At 34.7% G+C, this 21785-nt stretch overlaps 1 protein-coding gene across 50 annotated transcripts in view; it reads left to right on the top strand.

Moving 5' to 3' along the window:
* LRRC7 (leucine rich repeat containing 7) overlaps nucleotides 1–21785 on the top strand; it is a 537967-nt gene that overhangs the window by 226761 nt on the left and 289421 nt on the right. For all 50 annotated transcript variants that reach the window (XR_014807988.1, XR_014807993.1, XR_014807989.1 and 47 more), the window contains one exon: nucleotides 18983–19061. Coding sequence is in view for 38 of the 50 variants with exons in the window: in XM_084964727.1 (XP_084820853.1) it covers nucleotides 18983–19061 (79 nt within the window). In the remaining 12 variants the exon portion in view is untranslated. The remainder of the gene's footprint in view (nucleotides 1–18982; nucleotides 19062–21785) is intronic.

The raw sequence follows: 21785 nt of genomic DNA, 5'->3' as shown, positions 1-21785 counted from the left end.
GATAGTCTAGATAAATAAGGATCTTAATTTAATCCATCTTTTTAAGGAATACCAGGAAAATCTCTTGATCACATGTAAACATGGCGTATGTGATAAATTTTGGTCTATCCTATTTAAAATGAATATTCTGCTATTTTTATCCACTAAAAGAATACCCTCGTTCCCTTCCTTGTTTGATTTTCTTAGTAGCCTTTAAGAGAAACTGACAAACTATATGTTTAAATTGTTTGTGTATTGTCTAGATTCCCCTATCTCAGATTAAAATGTAGTAATGTTTCTATTTTTTATTGTTGTTTTGGTCACTGATATATCTCTACTGCCTAAAACAGTGTGTGGCACATTGTAGGAGGTTAATACAATTTATTGAATGGATTCATGAATGAATGGTCCTCCTGGAACGTGGAACACTTGCTGAACTGTACCCAGTTAAATTGGCTAGGGATGCCTTCAAGTCTATGAGAGTCATAGAAAAGTTTACCATGTCCCTGGGGAGAGAAGAAGAACTATAAATAATCAATGGGACCATAAAACACTACAATGAAATGGCTAATTACAGCACAATTTATAGTTGTAAATTCTTAGTGAATAAGATTAATAAAGACCACTTTATTACTAGGGAAGAGTTCAAGAAAAATATATGGCTTGAGGTGTTCCATGAAACACAGCAGCATCTGAATAAAGGAGAGCATTTCATTTGAAGGGAACGATAGAGTATAATGAGGACACATATCTTTCTACACCAACTTGACCTACCACTTAGAGGGTTTTCAGAAAGACAGTTTTTTTTTAATTTATTTTTTATTGTTATTTCCCCCAACACACTTGTTTTTCCCCACTGTACAGCATGGGGACCCAGTTACACATACATGTAAACAATTTTCTCTCCCATTGTTGTGCTGTGTTGTAAGTATCTATACATAGTTCTCAGTGATACACAGCAGGATCTCATTGTTAGTCCATTCCAAAAGCAATAGTTTGCATCCATTAGCCCCAAGCTCCCAATCTCTCCCACTCCTTCCTTCTCCCCCCAGGCAACCACAAGTCTGTTCTCCAAGTCCATGAGTTTCTTTTCTGTGGAAAGGTTCATTTGTGCTGTATATTAGATACCAGATATGAGTGATACCATATGGTATTTGTCTTTCTCTTTCTGACTTACTTCACTCAGTATGAGAATCTCTAGTTCCATCCATGTTGCTGCAAATGGCATTATTTTGTTCTTTTTTATGGCTGAGTAGTATTCCATTGTGTATATATACCACATCTTCCTAATCCAATTGTCTGTTAATAGACATTTGGGTTGTTTCCATGTCTTGGCTATTGTGAATAGAGCTGCAATGAACATGTGGGCAACATACGCAAATCAACAAACATCATACACCACATTAACAAAAGAAAAGTCAAAAACCATATGATCATCTCAATAGATGCAGAAAAAGCATTTGACAAAGTCCAACATCCATTCATGATAAAAACCCTTACCAAAGTGAGTGTAGAGGAAACATAATAAAAACCATTTATGACAAACCCACAGCAAATATAATAGTCAATGGAGAAAAACCGAAAGCCTTTCCAGTAGAATCTGGAACAAGACAAGGAAGCCCACTCTCACCACTTTCATTCAACATAGTATTGGAAGTCCTAGCCACAGCAATCAGACAAACAAAATAAAAGGCATCCAAATAGGAAGAGAAGAGATAAAACTGTCACTGTATGCAGACGACATGATACTATACATAGAAAACCCTAAGGACTCAACCCAAAAACTGCTTGAACTGATCAACATATTCAGCATAGTAGCAGGATATAAGATTAACATTCAGAAATCAGTAGCATTTCTGTCTACTAACAATAAAACTTTAGAAAAGGAATACAAAAACACAATACCTTTTAAAATTGCAACCCAAAAACCAAATACCTGGGAATACACCTGGCCAAGGAGGCAAAGGACCTATATGCCAAGAACTATAAAATGTTAATCAAGGAAATGAAAGAAGATATAAAGACATGGAAAGATACTCCATGTTCCTGGATTGGAAAAATTAATATTGTAAAAATGGCCATACGACCCAAAGCAATCTATAGATTCAATGCAATCTCTATCAAATTACCCATGACATTTTTCACAGAACTAGAACAAACAATCCAAAAATTTATATGGAACCACAAAAAACCCAGACTTGCCAAAGCAATCCTAAGAAACAAAAACCAAGCAGAAGGCATAACTCTCCCAGACCTCAAGCAATATTACAAAGCCCTAGTCATCAAGACAGTGTGGTACTGGTACCAAAACAGACATACAGACCAATGGAACAGAATAGAGAACACAGAAATAAGCCCTGACACCTATGGTCAATTAATCTTTGACAAAGGAGGCAAGAACATAAATTGGAAAAAAGACAGTCTATTCAGCAAGAATTGCTAGTAAACCTGGACAGCTGCATGCAAATCAATGAAACTAGAAAGTCTTAAAAGGACCATTTGCTGAATAAGAGAGAGAACAACAACTAGATTTAGGCTGATTGGAAAAATGACATGAAGGCCTACCTTTATCCTTTTAAAAATAGATTTACAGGCCACATACTTTTGTGAATTGATATGTCTGTACCTTCATAACAATTAATGCTGCTTCTATACTTATATACATTCACACATCAAATTCTATTTTCAAATAACAATTTCTAAGAAATGTTATATGGCCAAATATAACACGTCCCTTAACCTTTGGGCAGGATAGTTCAAGTAAAAAAAAAAAAAATACCATCATATTCTTAAAAAGAACCAAGAGAAAATTAATCACTAAATATAAACATGAAAATCCTAAGAAATATGACATTTTTATGAACATTATAATCACCTCCTAGTGGTCCTCTTGCATCAGGAAATTTTTGTTGCCAGGCTGTAAACTGCAAGTTGTACTTCTACTCAGAAATAAGCTTATGAGCATGATTAGATGTCCTGGGAAGCAGTATTTAGGGACTGTTCGCTACGCTTATGATCTCTACATCGTGAAAATACTTAGGCAAAAAAACAAGGAAGACATTTCAAATCATTCTGTAAAGTTAGTATGGTACAAAAGGTTTGATGAACATGATGGCATATCAGCCATTGCTAGAAGTTACACAAACAGTAAAAGATTTCAACACATCAGTCTTTTTGCAAAAGTATACCTAAAAAGCTGTCACTGAGTTCTGTGGCAGAGACCGAGACAGTTACTTAAGGAGGATAATATATCCTTTAGGAGTCTGTCAAGTGAAGAAAGAGCAGAGAGCAGAAAATAAGTACAGTATCAGCATCACAGTTTGACAAGGTTGGAATAGCCCTGGAGGAAAAGAGCCAAGACCTGAGAGAATGTAATCAGTATTGGTATTGAGGAACAGAAAACAGAATGTTTAAGTGCTAGTCATTCAAGTCAATCTAGGTAAAGTTTTGCTTGAATTGTGTTGGAATTTGATGAGTGACTCCTTATGATGAGACTAATTCAACTGGAGACAGGTTAAATCTGATCTTGGTTGTCCTTGTGACTCCAGTCTTTTCATATCTAATTCTTCCAGCTGTCATCCTGGATTCACCATTTTTCCTTGCACTATTTTAAAAATATGATTTTATATTAAAACCCCTAGATAAGTGAACTATTGTGGGCACAAAGATATCTGTAAAATTTGTGTGAATAGTTCTCACTACCTGTCTAACCATGTCTCCAACTAACCCATCTCCCTTCCAGTTCATCCTCAGGTAAAACCAACTGTCCTCCCACTATTGTCCCTCATCAACCAGAGTCCTCTTCACCTTTAAAAAGACATTTCTGATGTCATTTATTATGGGAAATTTTCCTGACATTCTATACACAAATGTAATTAATAACTCCTTCTTTCATTATATCTTTATACTTTGTATATGTTTTTGCTTTGAGCATACCTCGCTTTGTATTTCAATTTCTCTACATCCCTAAGTATTTGAATACATTGTAAAACCCTTTAAATCAGGGGCTGTCTTATTCATTTCTCTGCTTGGAGCTGCTAACACAATACCAGTACATGGCAGGGGCTCACCAAATGTTTGGCAGGTAAATAAACATTATACCTTAGCATTATTTTAAAATATATGATACATATTTACATTGCATTATGTTAGGGACCCTACATAGTATAGGGTTCCCCACCTCTTACACTGGGATCTGTTAAATGTAACTGAGTGCTAGAAAAGATAGAAAGATGCTCCAATAAGTGATGAGTAACCACTAAAATAGCTCCAAGCTGCCAAATAGTAATATATTTAATGTCCTTGTTCTTGGAATAATGACCTGTTCACATCAAGCTTCAGACTGGTATAGCCAACTGCAGCCTGGACATAGCTACAGTGTGATCCACAAACACCTCCAGACATGATGTATTTAAAACCAAACTCATCATCCACCCAGATATGCTTTTCTTCCATTATACCTAGTTTTCTGTTAATGCTACTAATATCCACACAGGCATTCAGGATAAAAATCAATTCTTTCCACTGACTCCCATGGACCAAATCCTGCAAGTTTTTCCTCTGAAATATGTCATCTGCTTCCTTCTCACCATTCTCATCATTTTTTTTTTCTTTTTCTCTTCTTTTATTTATTTATTTTTTTTTTGCTTTTTAGATCCACACTGCAGTGTATGGAAGTTCCCAGGCTAGGGGTCGAATAGAGCTGCAGCTGCCTGCCACGGCCACAGCCACAGCCGCAGCCACAGCAACACAGACTGAGCCAAGTCTGTGACCTACCCCACAGCTCACGGCACTGCTGGATCCTTAACCCACTGAACAAGGCCAGGGGTTGAACCCTCATCCTAATGGACACTAGTTGGGTGTGTTACCACTGAGCCACGATGGGAACTGCCCCCATTGTTATCATCTTAATTTAGCGTCTTGTCTGTTTCCGAGACTACGAATTACCCTCCCAATTGATCTCCCCATCCTGGTTATTGCTACCACCATTCCCAAACCTATTCTCCACAAAATATCCTTAGTGCTCTTTCTAAATTGCAAATCTGACAAGGTTCCTCTCCTACTTGAGAAACTTCAGCTGATCCAGGAAGACTATAGCCTCCCTAACACAGCATGAAAAGCCCCACAATTGACCACCTACTCTTCCATCCTATCCACTCATCTCACTAAAGATGATTTGCACTTTTTAACTTTATGAGCTAGATATTGAAAAGCTGCCTTAAATATTTAATGCTGTTGCACCATCTCCATGACTCTACTTACGTCATTTCCTCTGCCTCAATCACCTTTCACACCTCTTTTCACATGGTTCAATCTTACTTATCATTCAGAACTCAATTTAGTATTAAAAACACTATACTTTGTTATATTAAAATATTTATGTAGTTTTAATTTTTTAATGATTAAACATTTTAAGCATGAAGAAAATATGAGACAGCAATGCACCCACCATGTAGATTAAAGTGTTAACATTTATTATAGATATAACACTGCAGGTTTTTAATGAATAAAACATTACATAAACTTATGAATTCTCATTCCCATCCCTTTTTCCTTCTTCTCAGTGTGTTTAAAATTTCAATGAAATGCTAACACATTGTGTGTATTATTCTGCAAGTTGTCATTTTACATTATGTTTCTAAAATTTGTCCTTAAAGATCATGCGCATCTCATTGTACCGGCAGAGTAACAAAGTTGCCACTGCTCCATATCCTTGTCAATACTTGAGTTATTTGATATTTTAAATGTTGGCCAATCAGATGATTTTATAAGGGTAGCTCAGTATTTTAATTCATATTTCCCTAATCACCAGTGGAGTTGGCATTTTTTATTTCTTTTTATTAGGAATTATAGAGTATCTTTCTCTACAAATTGTCTTTTTGATCCATTTTTATTTTCGATTGTTTGCTGTTAGGTTCTCAGTGATTTGAAAGATTTATATACTGTGAATACTAGTCCCTTGTTGGTTACATGGGTTACAAATATCATCTACCAGTCTGTGGTTTGTCTTTTCACTTGGCTTGGGATGCCATTTGTGATAGAGAAGTTGCGAATTTTAATGTACTAAAATGTATCACTCTCCTCTTTTTTGGCTGTATTTTTACAGCGTATATAAGAAATTATTTCCTATGCTAATATCATAAAGATATTTGTCTACATTTTCTTCGAAAACAATTAGTTTTTCTTTCCACATTTAAGGCTTTAATTCATTTGCAACTTGTTTTTTGTGCTATGTATTATCAAAGTTTTTTCCGTATGAATAGATGAGTAGTTGTTCTTCCAACATTTATTAATGTGTTTTCTAATTTATATCTCTTTACATGAAAGGACATTTACTTCAAATTCTCTGCCCTGCTCCATCTTCTTATTTGCTTATTCTTTCACCAATGTCATATTGTCTAATCACTGTGACTTAGTATTAAGTTTTAATATCTGAAAATACAAGTCTTTCTTTTTAAAAATGTGTCTTGCTATTTTTGGTACTCAGTTCTTTATATAAATTTTAGGTTAACTTGTTGAGGTTCATCAGCAATCTATTGGAATTTTTTTAATTGGCTTGAATTTAAAGATTAATTTGGGATAAATTGATATTTTGTGGTGGTATTATAATCCATGAACATGGTATTTACCTTTATTTAGATCTTATTTTGTGCCTTTCAATAAAGGTTTTTTGATTTCTTTCAAGAGGATCTGCACATATTTCATTAGAATTATCGCAAAGTAGTTTAAGTTGCCAATTTTATAAGCTATATTCCCTTTAGAAAGAACTTTTTTTCTAATTTTTGTTGATGCCGTCTAGAAACATTACTAATTTTGATATTTTACTCTTACGTTCGGCCATGGTGCTGAATTATAAATTTGAATTTATAAGCAATAGATTCTTTTGAATTATTATGTATAAAAGCATATCATCTTCATCTGACAGTTTTATTTTTCTTTTCCATTCTCATAACCTTTATATCATCTTGTCACTTTTTCATAAGTTATAATTTCCTGGGAAATAATCTATTCCATCATCCAGATGTTCAATTTTATGGTAAAACATTGTCCATAGGCTTATCTTATGTGTTTTATAAATCTCTACCACATTCATGGCTGTTTCTTTCTTTGTATTCCTAATATTGTTTAATTATTCCATCTATCATATATGTTTTATCTTCTATGCTACCAGAGATTTGTCTACTTCACTTATCTTTCAAGTAATTCCCTTTTGACTTATTAGTCTTAATATTGGTTGCTTGATTGCTTTATTTTCCAATCACTAATTTCTATGTGTCTACTTTATACTGCAGCTGCTTTTATTATGCCCCACACACACTTTCTTAGAGTTTACTTGGTTGTTTTTAGTATTCTATTATACTTGAAGCTTTTTTATTATATTATTTTTATTGAAATAGTTGCACACTACGTGGCCTGGATGACTTATTATTCATTGACTTTCGCATTGTGGCCTAGGATGTGATCAATTTTTTAAATATTCTTTGTTGCTTGTAATAAAAATGCAAATATTCAGGTTATTGAATATAGGCTAGGATCATTTACTTTTTCACTATATAATAGGCTTTTCTAGGACAAATGCTCTATCTTAGTGACATCTGTATACTTGAAATATTGAAAGCATGCAGTATTTGGAACATTTACCTACTTAGAACATTGAACGTAACTAATGAACTGGAACAAAATTAACTAGAAATGAGGTTTTAACTTCTTGTGTTCAATAAAAATTCTATTTTTTTCTTTTCAAAAATAAGTACATTAACCTTTCTCTCTCTCTCTTTCTCTGCCAGAGACAGAGACAGAGGGAGTAAATAAATACTCATGCTGCATGTAAATCATGCTTCCTCTCTTCCCCAAATTTTTTACAGCAATCCATGGGTAAATGCATTGGCTTTCCATGCCAATGGATCTTTTATCCTTTATTCTTCAGATCTTAAGGCTGTAGTAAAATAAAAATCCTATGTCCCTCAGAGGTAAATGCATTTTATGATAGTGAGATGTCTGAATAAATGGTCTATGCTTGTTTGTGGAGCTGATACATGGTCATAATGGAGTAAATTGTTTTATATGATAAAGCAAGAAAATGAATGGTAAGGTTTAATTAGCCAGTGATTCAGTTTTAAGTCTGATTGTTGATTTGTCATAGCTTCGGAGAAACTATGACAGTATAATTTAAGGACTTTAATGAAAATGAATTAATGTGAAAGCCCTTCCTAATTCTGCAGCAATTAAGTGATTTTTCTCTCATCCTCTAAAACTTATTTCTATACAAGAATGGGTTTGAACAGCATCATAGTGGGCAAAATCACTGTTGTTAGTTATAATGAAAGGCAATCAGAGTTGAAGGCATTATTATGTGTTTTACTGACTTGCCAATTATTCCACCCCTTCCCCAAATGCATGCAAAACACTGAAGACAAATAGTATCTTCAGCTTTCAGTGAAAAGGGGGAGTTTCTCTTAAGCATGCTAGAGAAAGATGATATGAGTAACTAGTTAAATGATAAAAATCTTTAAAATGTTGAGTATATTAACAGAAGAATAGGGACTCTGGTAGAGTATATATAAATTCTTAGAGAAGTCTATTTTAGAATGTTTTACGTGGGTTGGGGAGAAAATATTACCATGCAGTTGTTCTCAATTACCAACAAATATGTTCTTTGATGTTTGGCAAATCATTAGGCCATTTGTTTAGAGTAAAGCTTGCTATTTTGCCCTATTAAATGCCTCCCTTTCAACACACTTAATGTGCTATTTATCTGAAAATCACTAGCACTTCCCTCAATATAAGACTACTTTCCTTTTCACAGAATATACTTCTGCTCAAGAAATTATAGTGTTAATAACAGAGGATTGACTCCTTCTATTTTCATTAAAGAATATGATGGCAACAAAAACCAGGTCTGCTCTCTTGCCACCTTCTTAGCTGGATGCCAGGACTTTTAACTCTTACTAATGTCTTCTTCGGGAAATAAAATCAACAAATAATTTTTATGAATGCTATTAGCACTCACTCCATGTGGCATAGAGTTTATGGTCTGGTAATAAATCTAAATATAAGGAAGAAAGGAACCCTTCCATCCCCTCATCCTTGTTGGGCTCTGCCACCTAGACAGATAAGTTTTTTCTAGAGTCATAGAAGAGTCTTTTCTGAACTGGTTGATTAATCTGTCTTCTGTGTACCTGTAAATTCCTGGAATTTGTAAAAGAACAAAATCGAACTGGTAATGAAGCATTGTGTGTCCTCTCTCTTTTAGGCCAGTGTAACTTCAATATAAACTTTTTGGAAACAAAAACCACTGTACCTTGCACTGTTCCTAGATCCACAATAGCTGCTGTCAAAGTGCAGACAAAGTAAATGCTCAGTGAAGTGGTTGGTTGATAATGAAAGAAAAAATCATAAGTAAAGTATGAAATAAGATTATTAAATAGGTCCATTTCACATAATATGGATTCAATATATTCGTTGTTGAAGCAGAGAGAGGGTGAGGAGGGTGTCAAGTGCCATTTTAACTTTTGACCAAGTCGGGTTCATGCCTCTGTGAATGAACTCATTGTCGATCAAGGCCATAAAAACTCAAAATTTTCTCCAGGCAGACATGTCCCAAAGGCAGAATCAATTGCATGACTTGTCTCAAAGTACTGATTACTTCACCTTCATTTTTTTTTTTTTTTTTCTCTTGATAATGCCATTAAAATAGGCAGTCTTACAGGAGACCTTTAACTTTCCTTGCTTGGGTTCCTATTCAGTTCTTGGCTCCCTTCACTAGGATTGGAAGTAAAGCAAATCTTCCATTGTTCTTTTTTTCCCTCTTTCTCTGTCTCTCTTTAAGGTATGATTGACTTGTATAGTTTCCCACAAATTTACTAACCTAATTGGTGAATGTTTTTGCTTTCTCCTGTAAGAGATTGCCCCTCGGAAATCTAACTGTAATCATTACTTCCTACTTAATTGAATATTGTCTCATTTACTAAATATCCTTGGGGAATGTGGGTTTATACCGAAAATAATTTTCCCTCCAAAATTACAGTTTATCCCTCTACACGTCAAATTTTAAAACTTTATTTGATCATTCTTACTGGAAATTATTCCAACAATGTTTCATTATTTTCTTTCAGTGGGTATAATGATTACAATTTAACTTTTCCGGATTGACTGGGGTTCATTATGGTTTGTGTTACTAAATTTATTTAGTAGGTGGAGCTGCCGGCTTCTACATAAAATAAGAAAGGTAGATTCTAAGAGTTCTGATGTTAACTTTGCTGTTTTCCCATCACCTCTGTTATTATCAGACCATCAGTTATCATGTTTTCATACTGATACTTTGCCTATTTTGAGTAACCCCCTCTTCTTGTTTATCCCTTCTAATAGCTGTTGGTTGAACAATATATAAAGAAGACAAAGATCCTGAACTAAGCTTATAGCTTATATAAGTCAATATATTAAATTCAAAGATAAAGAATTTTATTACCTGAGCAATGCATTCAAAGTGCCAGAAAGTTGATGCTATCTGAAATTTGACCAAAAGTAATCATAGAATAAAGGCAATTTATAGTGCCTCTGTGAGAAGGCCACATAGTCAAGCTTGAGTGTGCATTAAACTCAAGAGTTTTAGAAAGTTGAGGCTTTTTGTGTTTGACCTGGAGAGTCTATATGGCACAATCCCAGTACATAGTGCTCTGTTGTAAATGTTGCACTGTCAATCCTGAGTAGCTAAAATGGATACCTCCAAAGTAGTTTGAATCCAGTATTTGATGGAAGCAGCTCAATAAATGTAAAATGTGATAGTTTTTGGAATAAGTTTGGCTTGGTTTCAAATCCTAGCTAGCCTCTAGGCCTCAGTTTCTTTATTAGTTAAATAGGAATAATAAATCACTTAACAGTATTGCCGTGAAGATGAAATAAAGCAAAGTGCTTATAAGGTTTTCTCTATAGAATATATTCTTTCTGCTCCTAAATCTAATCCAATTTAATATATATACAGAACCATGCCTTGCCTTCTCAAAATTGGAAATATTTAAAAATTCATACCATACTTAAAATATTAAATGAAAATACTAAAATATTATACATATATTTCCCTCCTTTTTTATATAAGATATTTAAGTTTTACTCATTTTCAGCCTAAAGCATGTCCATCATGGAGTAAGTCATTTGGGATAATGATATCTCTGAAATTCAGAAAAGAAGCATTTCAAAATACACTATCCATAACTATTATGGTGTGTACAGATTTATATAAAAATGTATAAGTAATGAACATACATTTCAATGAATTTGAGACAATGCTAAATCATTAAAAATTTGGTATTTGTAGGAAGTCTTTTATATTATGTTAGTGTGGAAAGAAAGTTACCTTTCATCTTAGAAAAGGTAATTTGAATCTAAAACATCCGTAGTTAAGATCAGGTGTTTGTAAAGCGTTTTAGTTCATGCTTCAGGGTATTTACATAACAATATCATTAGGTACAATTTAACAGACTCTTGCTGAATTTCCATTGCTTTCCTAAGTCTGATCTACTGTCAAGAATATCAAGAAATTGAGGAGTTCCCGTCATGGCTCAGTGGTTAACAAATCTGACTAGGAACAATGAGGTTGCAGGTTTGATCCCTGGCCTTGCTCAGTGGGTTAAGGATCTGGCATTGCCATGAGCTGTGGTGTAGGTCGCACACTCGGTTCGGATCCCGAGTTGCTGTGGCTCTGGTGTAGGCCGGCAGCTACAGCTCTGATTCGACCCCTACTCTGGGAACCTCCATATGCCATTGGAGTGGCCCTAGAAAAGGCAAAAAGACAAAAAAAAAAAAAAAAAGAATATCAAGAAATTGAATGCTAACTGACTCCATCCTTCTCTCTTTCCAGAACACTCCCTCTTATACCACTCCATCCCTCCTTCGATCCCATCAGAACCATCACTCTATTAATACTACCATCTTTTCGGGAATTCTCTTGGCCTTGATGACGCTCTGCCCTTTTTGCATGGCTTGAATCTTGTGGTCAGCCATCAGATGATCCCCTTGACACATTGCTTCTTTCTCACATCCCTGCACATGCTCAGTAAAATTACTACCCTATCTGAATCTAGTTCTCTACTTGGGTTTGAAAGGATCTGGCAAAAAACACTCAGCCACACTGATAGAGATAACTTGACATTCATGATTGTAATTCTGAAGTGCAGCCTTATTGCTTTCCAAAGATCATATTGTACTTCCTTGGTCTATTGACTCTCCTCCTCTGGTGACTATTTCACATGTTCTCTTCTGTCTTCAAACCTCCTACACCTTCTTTCCCATGTTCATGGCCATTGATCCTACCCCACTGAGAAACTTAAAGGTCTCAAAGGATAATTTACAAACTGTGACCATCCTTATCTACCCATCTACCAACATTTGCACCCATACTCTCTCATTTCTGCCTGTTAGTACAGGTGAACTACTCCTGTTTCTCTCTGAAGCCAGTCTCTCCATTGGATAAGCATTCTTCTTGCCTACCCATGGATATCACTGTAGCAGTTCTCCTCAGTTTCTACCATATCATCAAGATTTTTCTCTCTACGTGTTTATGTTAATCAGCATACATACATGCTGTTATTCCTAACATTTCTAAAGAAAACATCTTGCATCTTCTTCCCATAATAGTTCCTCACCCCTTTTGATGCAGCAAAACATCTAGATAAAGTTGTCTATATTCTCTATCCGCAAATCCTTTCCTCTTATCCTCTCTTAAACCCCCCTGGCTTTAAGCCTTCTACTCCAGTTGAAGTCACACTGATCTCCTCATTACCAAATCCAAAGGCAATTTTTTGGTCATCATCTTATTTGACCTATGAACATCATTTGAAACACTTGACCATTTCTTCCTACCTTATACATTTTCTTCATTTGACTTCTAAGACAATCCTCTTATTTTTTTTTTCTCCCACCTCGCTGACTGATGTTGTTCAGTCTGCTGTGTTGATTCTTCCTCTTCTCTCCAGTCTTATTTTGGAGTAATTAATGGCTCAGTCACTGGTCCTTTATTCTTCACTATCTACATTTACATCATTGGTGCTCATATTTGATTCATGGTTTAAATACTGTCTAAATAACAATGAATTCTGCATTTTGAAATCTACAGTCTAGACCTCTCTTCTACATATACCTGACATCTTCTCTTAGAAGTCTAATGGACATCTCAAATTACAAATCCAAAAGAAAATTCTTTATCTTCTCTCCAAAACCTATTTCACATATTTTATTTCCCATATAGGTTCAAGACAAATCCTTTATTCAAGTTGCTTGGGAGAAAAAACCTAGAATTATCCATGATTTCCTTTTTTCTTTCATAATCTACATCCAATCCATCAGGTCTTCTATTCGAAAGAAACTGACCAGTTTCCACCCACTTCCTTCTCCCTCCACTGCTCCCACCCTGCATCCAAGCCACCATCAACTCTCCTTAGAATTTCTTACAACAGCTTATAATTGGCCTCCCTCTCAGAAGGGCTACCTTACTCAGGAGCAAGAGTGATACTCTCAAATTAAAAATCAGACCTTATCACACTTGTATCCTTCAGTGTTTCTCTATTTTGGTCAGAGTAAAAACCAAAGCTCTTGTAATGACCTGAAAGTCCATACATGAGCTGACACCCTCACCTCCTCACCATACATACCCTTCTTAATTTTCTAACCTATTTTTTTGCTACTCTTCTCTTCCTCACTGTGTTCTAGCCACACTGACCTCCTTGCTATTATTAGAATATACCAGGAATAAACTTTATAGCATCTTCACTGTCTATTCCCTCTGCCTGAGATTCTCTTACTTTCTGCTTTCAGGTTCTAGGTATCTGTATTCCTATCTTTCTCACTGTCTCCAAGTCTTCCCTCAACTGCCATCTTTCCAATCAATATGGCTTACCTTATCACCCTTGTTAAGTTTGAGATTTTTCAAGCATTTTTGATCGATCTTTATTTTGCTCTAATTATATTTTCCATAGCATGTCTCATTTCTAAAATATTTAATATTAAATATTTTATATTTTTTATTATCTCTATGGTTGATTGTAAATATCCCTTTGCCAGACTATAAGCTCCCCAAATTAAGAGAACATATCCATCTTTCTCTCATTGTATCATCAAAGTTTAGTACAATTTCTAACACAGAATAAGCATTCAATAAATATTTGTTGAATATATAAATGACTTATAGCTTATATGTTATAGAAATGTCTTTCACTCAGGTTTGCCTCTCAAGGATCTTCCATTTATGAGACAGGAAACAATGTTGCTGTTGCTATTATTATGTTCTATATTTGATAATCACAAAATTTTTTGCCACATAGATTATTATCTATTATCTATTGCTATCTATTATTATCTATTATCTATTGTATGGGGAAGATATTTGCTTTCATACTTTAATATCAACTTAAAGCCAACTTAAAGCCTAACAAAATTTCTGTGACACTTATAGTTTTGATTTTCATTTGGATGCCAATTTTTTTATACTTAAAGTTGAAAACTGTATTAATTGCAGACTTAAGATTCTTCTGTCAAGACTTGGTTGTCTGCATTAGTAATAGGGCAATCCAAATAAAAACAATTAATTGAATATACTAAAACTTAAATTCACCTGTGGACTTTCAATTTCTCCCATGCTGGGTAGGAAAGACCTATATTTGATTGATTTCAGAATTCTCCCCCCACCCTTCTCTGGTGGAAGAATGACTGAACAGTGCAGTGTTCAAATGGAGGCAGCAGGAAAGAGAAGAATAAAAACCCTACAAAGTGGATTAGTTCTTAAATAATTAAAAGTTGAGCAAGCAGGAACTTTTTCAACCTAATTTTTTTTGAAGGAAAAAACAAAGAAAACAATCAGATAAAGCAGTCTATTATGTCTTTTGTTCTTCAAGGTATTAATATATTTTAATGAAATTTTGAATAACTCCATTGCATTGAAGGCTTTGTTTCCAAGGTGTTTTAAATTTAAATGCAGGTATGTTATTTCTCATTTGACAGTATCTTTGGACATATTCAAAATAGATTTTATGGCATAGTTATTGAAGTGAACATATTGGGAAAGATTACCACAGTGTCCTAATTTGGAGGGTAGACATTTATTGATGTCATCTGCTATTTTTGAATAAGGCAATTGTCTGTTTTTTAAACTATATATATCATTTTGCCTATAAAACACAGTGCCTTCCATGTAGTTTTTTTTAGAGTTCAGTCCTTATTGGTTGTTCAGACTAGGTTTGAGTCTAATATAAATGTAATGAGCTGGAATCTCCAGGGATTCCCAAAAGAATTGAGCTCATGGTGCCTATAGAAGAGAGTTCCTTATGGGCCTGAGTAGGAAAGTTTATGTGGTGTCTCAATTGAAAAATAAGAATTAAAGCTTGAGTTGTATGGTCTACAAAATGCTTGAATCTGTTTCTTACAATAATCACAAGTAAAACTGCCTGGTGTAAGATATATTGTTAAAGTTCTATTTCTGTATAAATTATTTGAAAATCAGTAAAAAGTGCACATGTGCATGTGCGTGTGTGAACTTTTTTAGAACTGAAGAGTGTACACACACACACATATATATAAAATCATTTTTACAAATCAAACACACTGTTTCAGAGGGTGAGAAAGACCAGTTGCAAAGATTGGTTAATAAAAATGTGGGCTCTACAATAAAATCTAACCCAATTTTAATAAGAAGTAATGTGGTAAAGAGGAAAATGGTGTTAAAAAATTTAATTAAATTCCACCTATATCTGTTCCATCTATAAACACCTATTAGGTGTTTAAGTAAGTCAGCTAATCTCTGTGAATTTGTGGCTCTTTATCTATAAAATGAAAATAATATTTCCTAATGTCTCACAGGGTTATTAAAAGAATTAAATTATTTTACATAGTGGCGTAAAGAAGTGTAAGTCAAATTTCCTCTTGTTAATACATGAACTTTTATCTAGTATTTATTGGGTGCTTATTAAGTGACTGACATGCTATTAAGTGCTTTACATTCACACTATCTAATACTCAGAACAGTGTTTTGAATTAGGCAATAAATGAGTAAGTGACATTCAGATACTATAACGTCTGACTAAGATTGCATGGCTAGGTAAGTGACAATACTGAGATTCTGTCATCCTTCCCACCTGTGCTTTTAACTACTGTGCTATGCCACTCACCACGTTTAGACCGAACCGTGAGATGAAGATATATACTCTAGGAGCTTTTCCTAAAGTCTAAGGCCCATGTATTGGTATATAGGCAAAATTCCCTTGGCGACCTATTTTTCTAAATGTATTCCAACTTTCACAAGTAGATTAAGATAGCTAAAAACCTCTGCAAAAATACAAAATATTTCTCAGCATAGACTAGCAGTACATTTATTTATATATTTACATTATAATATATAAGTGTATATATTTATAAATACATATTTTTCATTTATTTCCCATCTCCAAGAATATCTATCTCAGCTATTATATTGATAAGATATTGAGATAATTGTTTCAGCACACTAATTCCTACCTCTTTGCTGTTCTCTTAGGTAAATAACTTTTAAAATTTATTCAAGCCAGCTCATTTTCAACATGATTGTTCCTTTGTTGACAGACACCCTCTGCTTCGATTTGTTTCTAATAATTATAGATAACATATATGCAACACTTTCAGTTACCTTATCTACTTTATCTCTTTCAATCCTCAATACAACTCTCTGATGTATCCATTCATAGAATAAGCATATTTCAGAGTAGGAAACTAACACATTGGACATTTGAATGACTTGCCTAGGGTTACCCAACCAGTAAGTGATAAAATTGGGATTCCACTTTAATCTAATAGATTCTGCTCTGAACAATTTTAAGTTTAAATTGTAAACAACATAAGTTTTTAAGCAAATAATGTGGTAGCATTTTCACCACAGCAGGGAATTCCATTTTCAGTAGAAGATAAAGAGGTACAGTCTTTTCTTCAAAATTGCATTTTGATTTGCTTCTGCTTCCATGTCTTGGTTTACACATAATTTAAGGAAATATCATCCTAAGGTAGGAACCTGTGGAGATGAAGCATCAGGCACATGAGCTTGTAATGAGCCCAGACTGGGGACTGAAGAGAAGAAGCTAAAAGGAGAAAAGAAAAACCTTATACTCCTGTTGGTTGCAGTATCCGAAGTGACTATGAACGCTAGGGGAAATGTTGAGGATAGCTCAAGGGTTCGCTTATTGATTTCTTTGCCATTTTGTTAACGTCTAGTTAATAAGGGCAGCTCCAGGTGTTATGACCTTCTCAATAAAGAGAATTGGCCTTTCTCATTCAATTCATACATAATGGTGCTCCTAAACCTCCTTGAGTTCTTGGTAAGATGCCAAAACACTTCAGCAGTAATTTTAGGTCAGCATGGTTTCGGATGCACCTTCACAGAGGGAGAAGTGGCATGAGAATCATCCCCACACCATCTTTTGTGCCCTTACTCTGCAGTGAATGACTTGTTTCCTTCGGCTTCCCAACACCCCCCACACGCACACATCCCCTGTGGACATGGTGGTCTAGGTCAAGAGACCCTGGAAAGGTGGAGGGTTTTTTTTTTTTCCCCTTGATTATCTATCATCAAAAGTTCTACTAGGCATTCCCTCATGGCTTAGCAGTAAAGAATTTGGCATTGTCACTGCTGTGGCTTGGGTTTGATCCTGGTCCTGGAACTTCCACATGCCACAGGCATGGCCTGGAAAAAAAAAAAAAAAGTTCAACTAAATTCTCCTATAAAGTGTTACTTATCCTTCTGTCAGATACAAATTAAGTAGCAGGACTAGTACTTTATGCACATTTTTTACATGCTTAGTCATAGTTTGAAAAATGAAGAGCAAGCAGTACTGCAGGGATATAGGAACAGCTTTCTATAGCATAGCTGTTGTCTCTTCTAACTTCTGTTAGAAGCCGTTCCTCAGTATCTGTGGGGGATTTGTTCCAGAACCTCTGCGGATACTAGAATCCGCAAGTGCTCAAGTACCTTATATAAAATGGTGCAGTATTTACATATAACTTACACACAGCACATCCACCTGTACAATTTCAATCATCTCTAGATTACTTATAATACTCGATGCAATGCCAATGCTATGAAAGTAGTTGCCAATGTGTGGCAAATTCAAGTTTTGCTTTTTGGAACTTCCTGTTTTTTTTTTTTTTTTTTTATCTCATTTTGTTTTTCTTTTTTAATCCTTGTGGAACTGGTGGATATGGAGTGGTCCACTTTATATATAAGTCATTTATATCAACTGATTGAAGCATCCTCCACAACTTTATTCTTCTGCCCATCACATTTATGGATTAGGTTTGTGGCTTACCGATTTTCAGTAAGAAAAACATGTACACTTCTGTCACACAGCCAACAGCACAGCTGTGACAGCAGATGAGCAGTTCTCCAAGGGCAATCGGCCAGGCTGGCTGCCTCAGAGACTCCAGAGAGGACCCCAGGAAGGGCTGCTCACCTCCTCACGCTCTCAGGCAGCTGCAGAGCTATATCTGCGCCAATAGGGAAGACCTGCAAAAAAATGTTTTGGAGCTTCTTTTTAGTTTTGAAATATCTATCAGTTTTATTATTTGTCCTTAGATATCTTTCCAATATGCATGTTCATTCTTCCCAGTCTTATAAAATGAACAGAGTAAAGATTTTATTTTCTGTTTTCTTATATCTACTGATTTTCCCTTTCTTTAGTAGCAGCACTATGACAACTAAATAAATCCAACTTTATTTCTTTAGGTTAGTAAAGAGCCAAGACTTATACTAAATATACAAGTGTTCTCAATTTTATATCCTAATTTCAAATTGTTACTGTCATAAAATATTATTTAATATTCACATTATATTTATAATGTATATGTGTATTATATGGCACTAATGTATAATATTATTGTTATTGTTCTTACTCATGATTAGCCTTATCATATTTACAGTGTGCAATTAATTATTCTTTATATTAGAACTATAGTTTAGTATATTTTCATGTACTCTTTTTCTTTTAAATTTTAGGTGTACAAGAATTCCCAGAAAACATAAAGTGCTGTAAATGTTTAACAATTATTGAAGCCAGTGTCAATCCAATTTCTAAGTGAGTATGAGCACTTACATTTTATTTATATTTATGCTTCCGCTGGATAATTATGTATCAAGATAAAGGAAACTCATAGCAAATGACTTTTAATGTTGTATTTAAAATTCAATTTAATAGAATGATGGGAAAGGAATAATCAAATCAGAATAGTTCAACAGAAGATGATTAAAAGCATTGTTGCGTAACAATGAAGTCCTAATTGGCACAAGATGGCATTACTTTGAAGCAAACCTTGTCATCATTTTTTGTGAGTCTCAGGCAGCATTCCATGGAAGAGTAGTAAAACTAGGAAAACAGTTATTAGTTATGGTCATGCTGGAAAATTAGCATCAAGTTTCTGATGAAAGTTCAAGAGAGTGCAAGGGTGTAAAGTGCACGAAAATAGCCAATCATGGAGTTCCTATTGTGGTGCAGAGGAAACGACCTGACTAATAACCATGAGGTTTTAGGTTCAGTCCCTGGCCTTGCTCAGTGGATTAAGGATCCATCGTTGCCCTAAGTTGTGGTGTAGGTCACAGACGAGGCTCGGATCCTGCATTGCTGTGGCTGTGGTGTAGGCCAGCAGTTGTAGCTCAGATTTGACCTCTAGCCTGGGACTCCATATGCTGTGGGTGTGGCCCTAAAAAGCAAAAAAAAAAACAAAAAAGAAAATAGCTCATTATGTAATTCAAGCTGGAAAATGAATTAAGTATGATCAGAAAATAGGAGTATTTTGTACTAGAGATTACAGGAAGGGCAAAAAGACAATGCTATGAGGATAGCCAAATGGAAGTTATGGATGGTAAAAATGCTGTGATCAGAAAAAGGGAATTTGTCTTCCTTCCTTCCTTCCTTCCTTCCTTCCTTCCTTCCTTTCCTTCCTTTCCTTCCTTCCTTCTCTCTCTCTCTTTCTTTCTTTCTTTCCTTCTCTTTTTTTGCAGCACTTATGGTACATGGAGTTTCCCAGGCCAAGGATCAAATCCAAACCGCATCTGCAACCTATGCCACTGCTGCTTAAACACCAGACTCTTAACCCACTACTCAATGCTGGGGATCAAACCCACACCTTTGCAGCAAGCTGAGCGGCTGCAGTTGGATCCTTGACCCACTGCACCACAGCCGGAAACCCATATTTGTGTTTCTTGATCTGTTAGAGAAATGCTGTGGAAAAGTGAGACCCAGCATGTGACCATGTTTCAAATTACAATTATATCAGAATAATAGAGTGTGCTATGGAATCAAATAGGTCAAGAAATCATGAAGCAAAGGGATTGGATGAGCCATGAACCTAAATTTTAAAGTCTCTTAACATATGAGGTGGACATAGAATTGAGAAAGTGTATTGAAAGTTGTAGGAATGTTTGGAAGTGGTTAAAGCCAGTCAGTAGTATTGGGGTGCAGATAATGAGTTGCAAAGAAAGAGTGGCATTTTAATTATACAGAAACTGACAAGATTTGAGAAAAATCCCTCAGTCCTTTGCCCACATGAAGTTGGGAAGATTGGGAAAAGTGGAAGCTTATTGAAGAGGCATTTAGTGAATCTAGTATTTCCAGAAAAAGACAAATGGAAATTTATCAAAGGAATTTAAAGGTAATTTTTCATTAGTAGATTTGAGGAGAGGGCGTTGTGAAGATGGTTTCTCTATGGATCATGAGAAAAAGCTGTAGATGAGACTAGAAATGAACAGAACATAAAAGATGAGATAGAAGTTTAGATGAGGTTCTCTATAGTGCCTGGTCTGTGAAATAACTTGAGGCTTTTAGTAGAAAATTTGAAACATCAAGAAATAAAACATATTTAAAAGATATAACTTTGCTACCTCAAAAGTAGAATATGGCAGGACAAAAAACAAAAAGAAAAAAAAAAACTGAAAAGTATTCTCCAAAACTCTCAGACCAAAATGCAATTTTCTCAAAAAAAGGAATACATATTGCTAAATTCTCACATTAAAACTACAAATATGTCCTTGACTTAAGTCATGATCCAGGGCAGATGATGAATTCTTTTGATTTCTAGTTCTTTAATAGCCCATCATATTTAGAAATCACAGTCAGGTCTTTGGGACAAGAAATCATATGATAAATGACATCATTTAAGAGCTTAAACTCTATAGTTTTATTGGCTATTTCTGAATTCCTTTTATATATTTAACTTTTTAAAAGATAAATGAATATAATCAGTTTCATCAAAAAATACCTAACTAAAAACAAATTTTGGAATCCATTTTTTAAAAATTCCTCAAAGTCTGTTTAAATAGTATACCAATTTTAAAGTCAGGTTGTTATTTTTTTAAGATATAATTTATATACAGTAAAATTCACCCCTTAAGCTTTATGGCTCAGTGAATTTTGACAAATGTCTACAGTTGTGAAACAAAAACTGTGATCAAAATATAGACTGTTTCCATCCTCCCAAAAAGTTCCTTCACCCCAGTCATCTACTGATCTTATTTCTGTCCCCATGGTTTTGCCTTTTCCAAAAGATTATATAAGTGGTGGCATACTTTGTCTCTTCTTTTACTTAACTCAGTGATTTTGAGATTTATTCATGCCATTTCAAGAATCAATACTATATTCCCATTTATTTCTAGATAAAATTCCATTGTATGAATATAACACAATTTTTAAATGTATTCGTCAATTGACATTTAAGTTGTTTCCACCTTGGGGCTATTATGAATAAAGTAGGTGTAAACATTTCTGTATAGGTGTTTGTGTAATATACGTTTTCACCTCTGTTGG

The sequence above is a fragment of the Sus scrofa genome, chromosome 6 (genome assembly GCF_054392235.1).
Source record: "Sus scrofa isolate SSC_HxYL_T2T_F1_AM1 chromosome 6, Sscrofa_HxYL_maternal_Yorkshire_Landrace_v2.0, whole genome shotgun sequence".
Lineage (NCBI taxonomy): Eukaryota > Metazoa > Chordata > Mammalia > Artiodactyla > Suidae > Sus > Sus scrofa.
The sequence above is the reverse complement of the archived record's forward strand: the minus strand, read 5'-3'. Positions and strand labels throughout refer to the sequence as shown.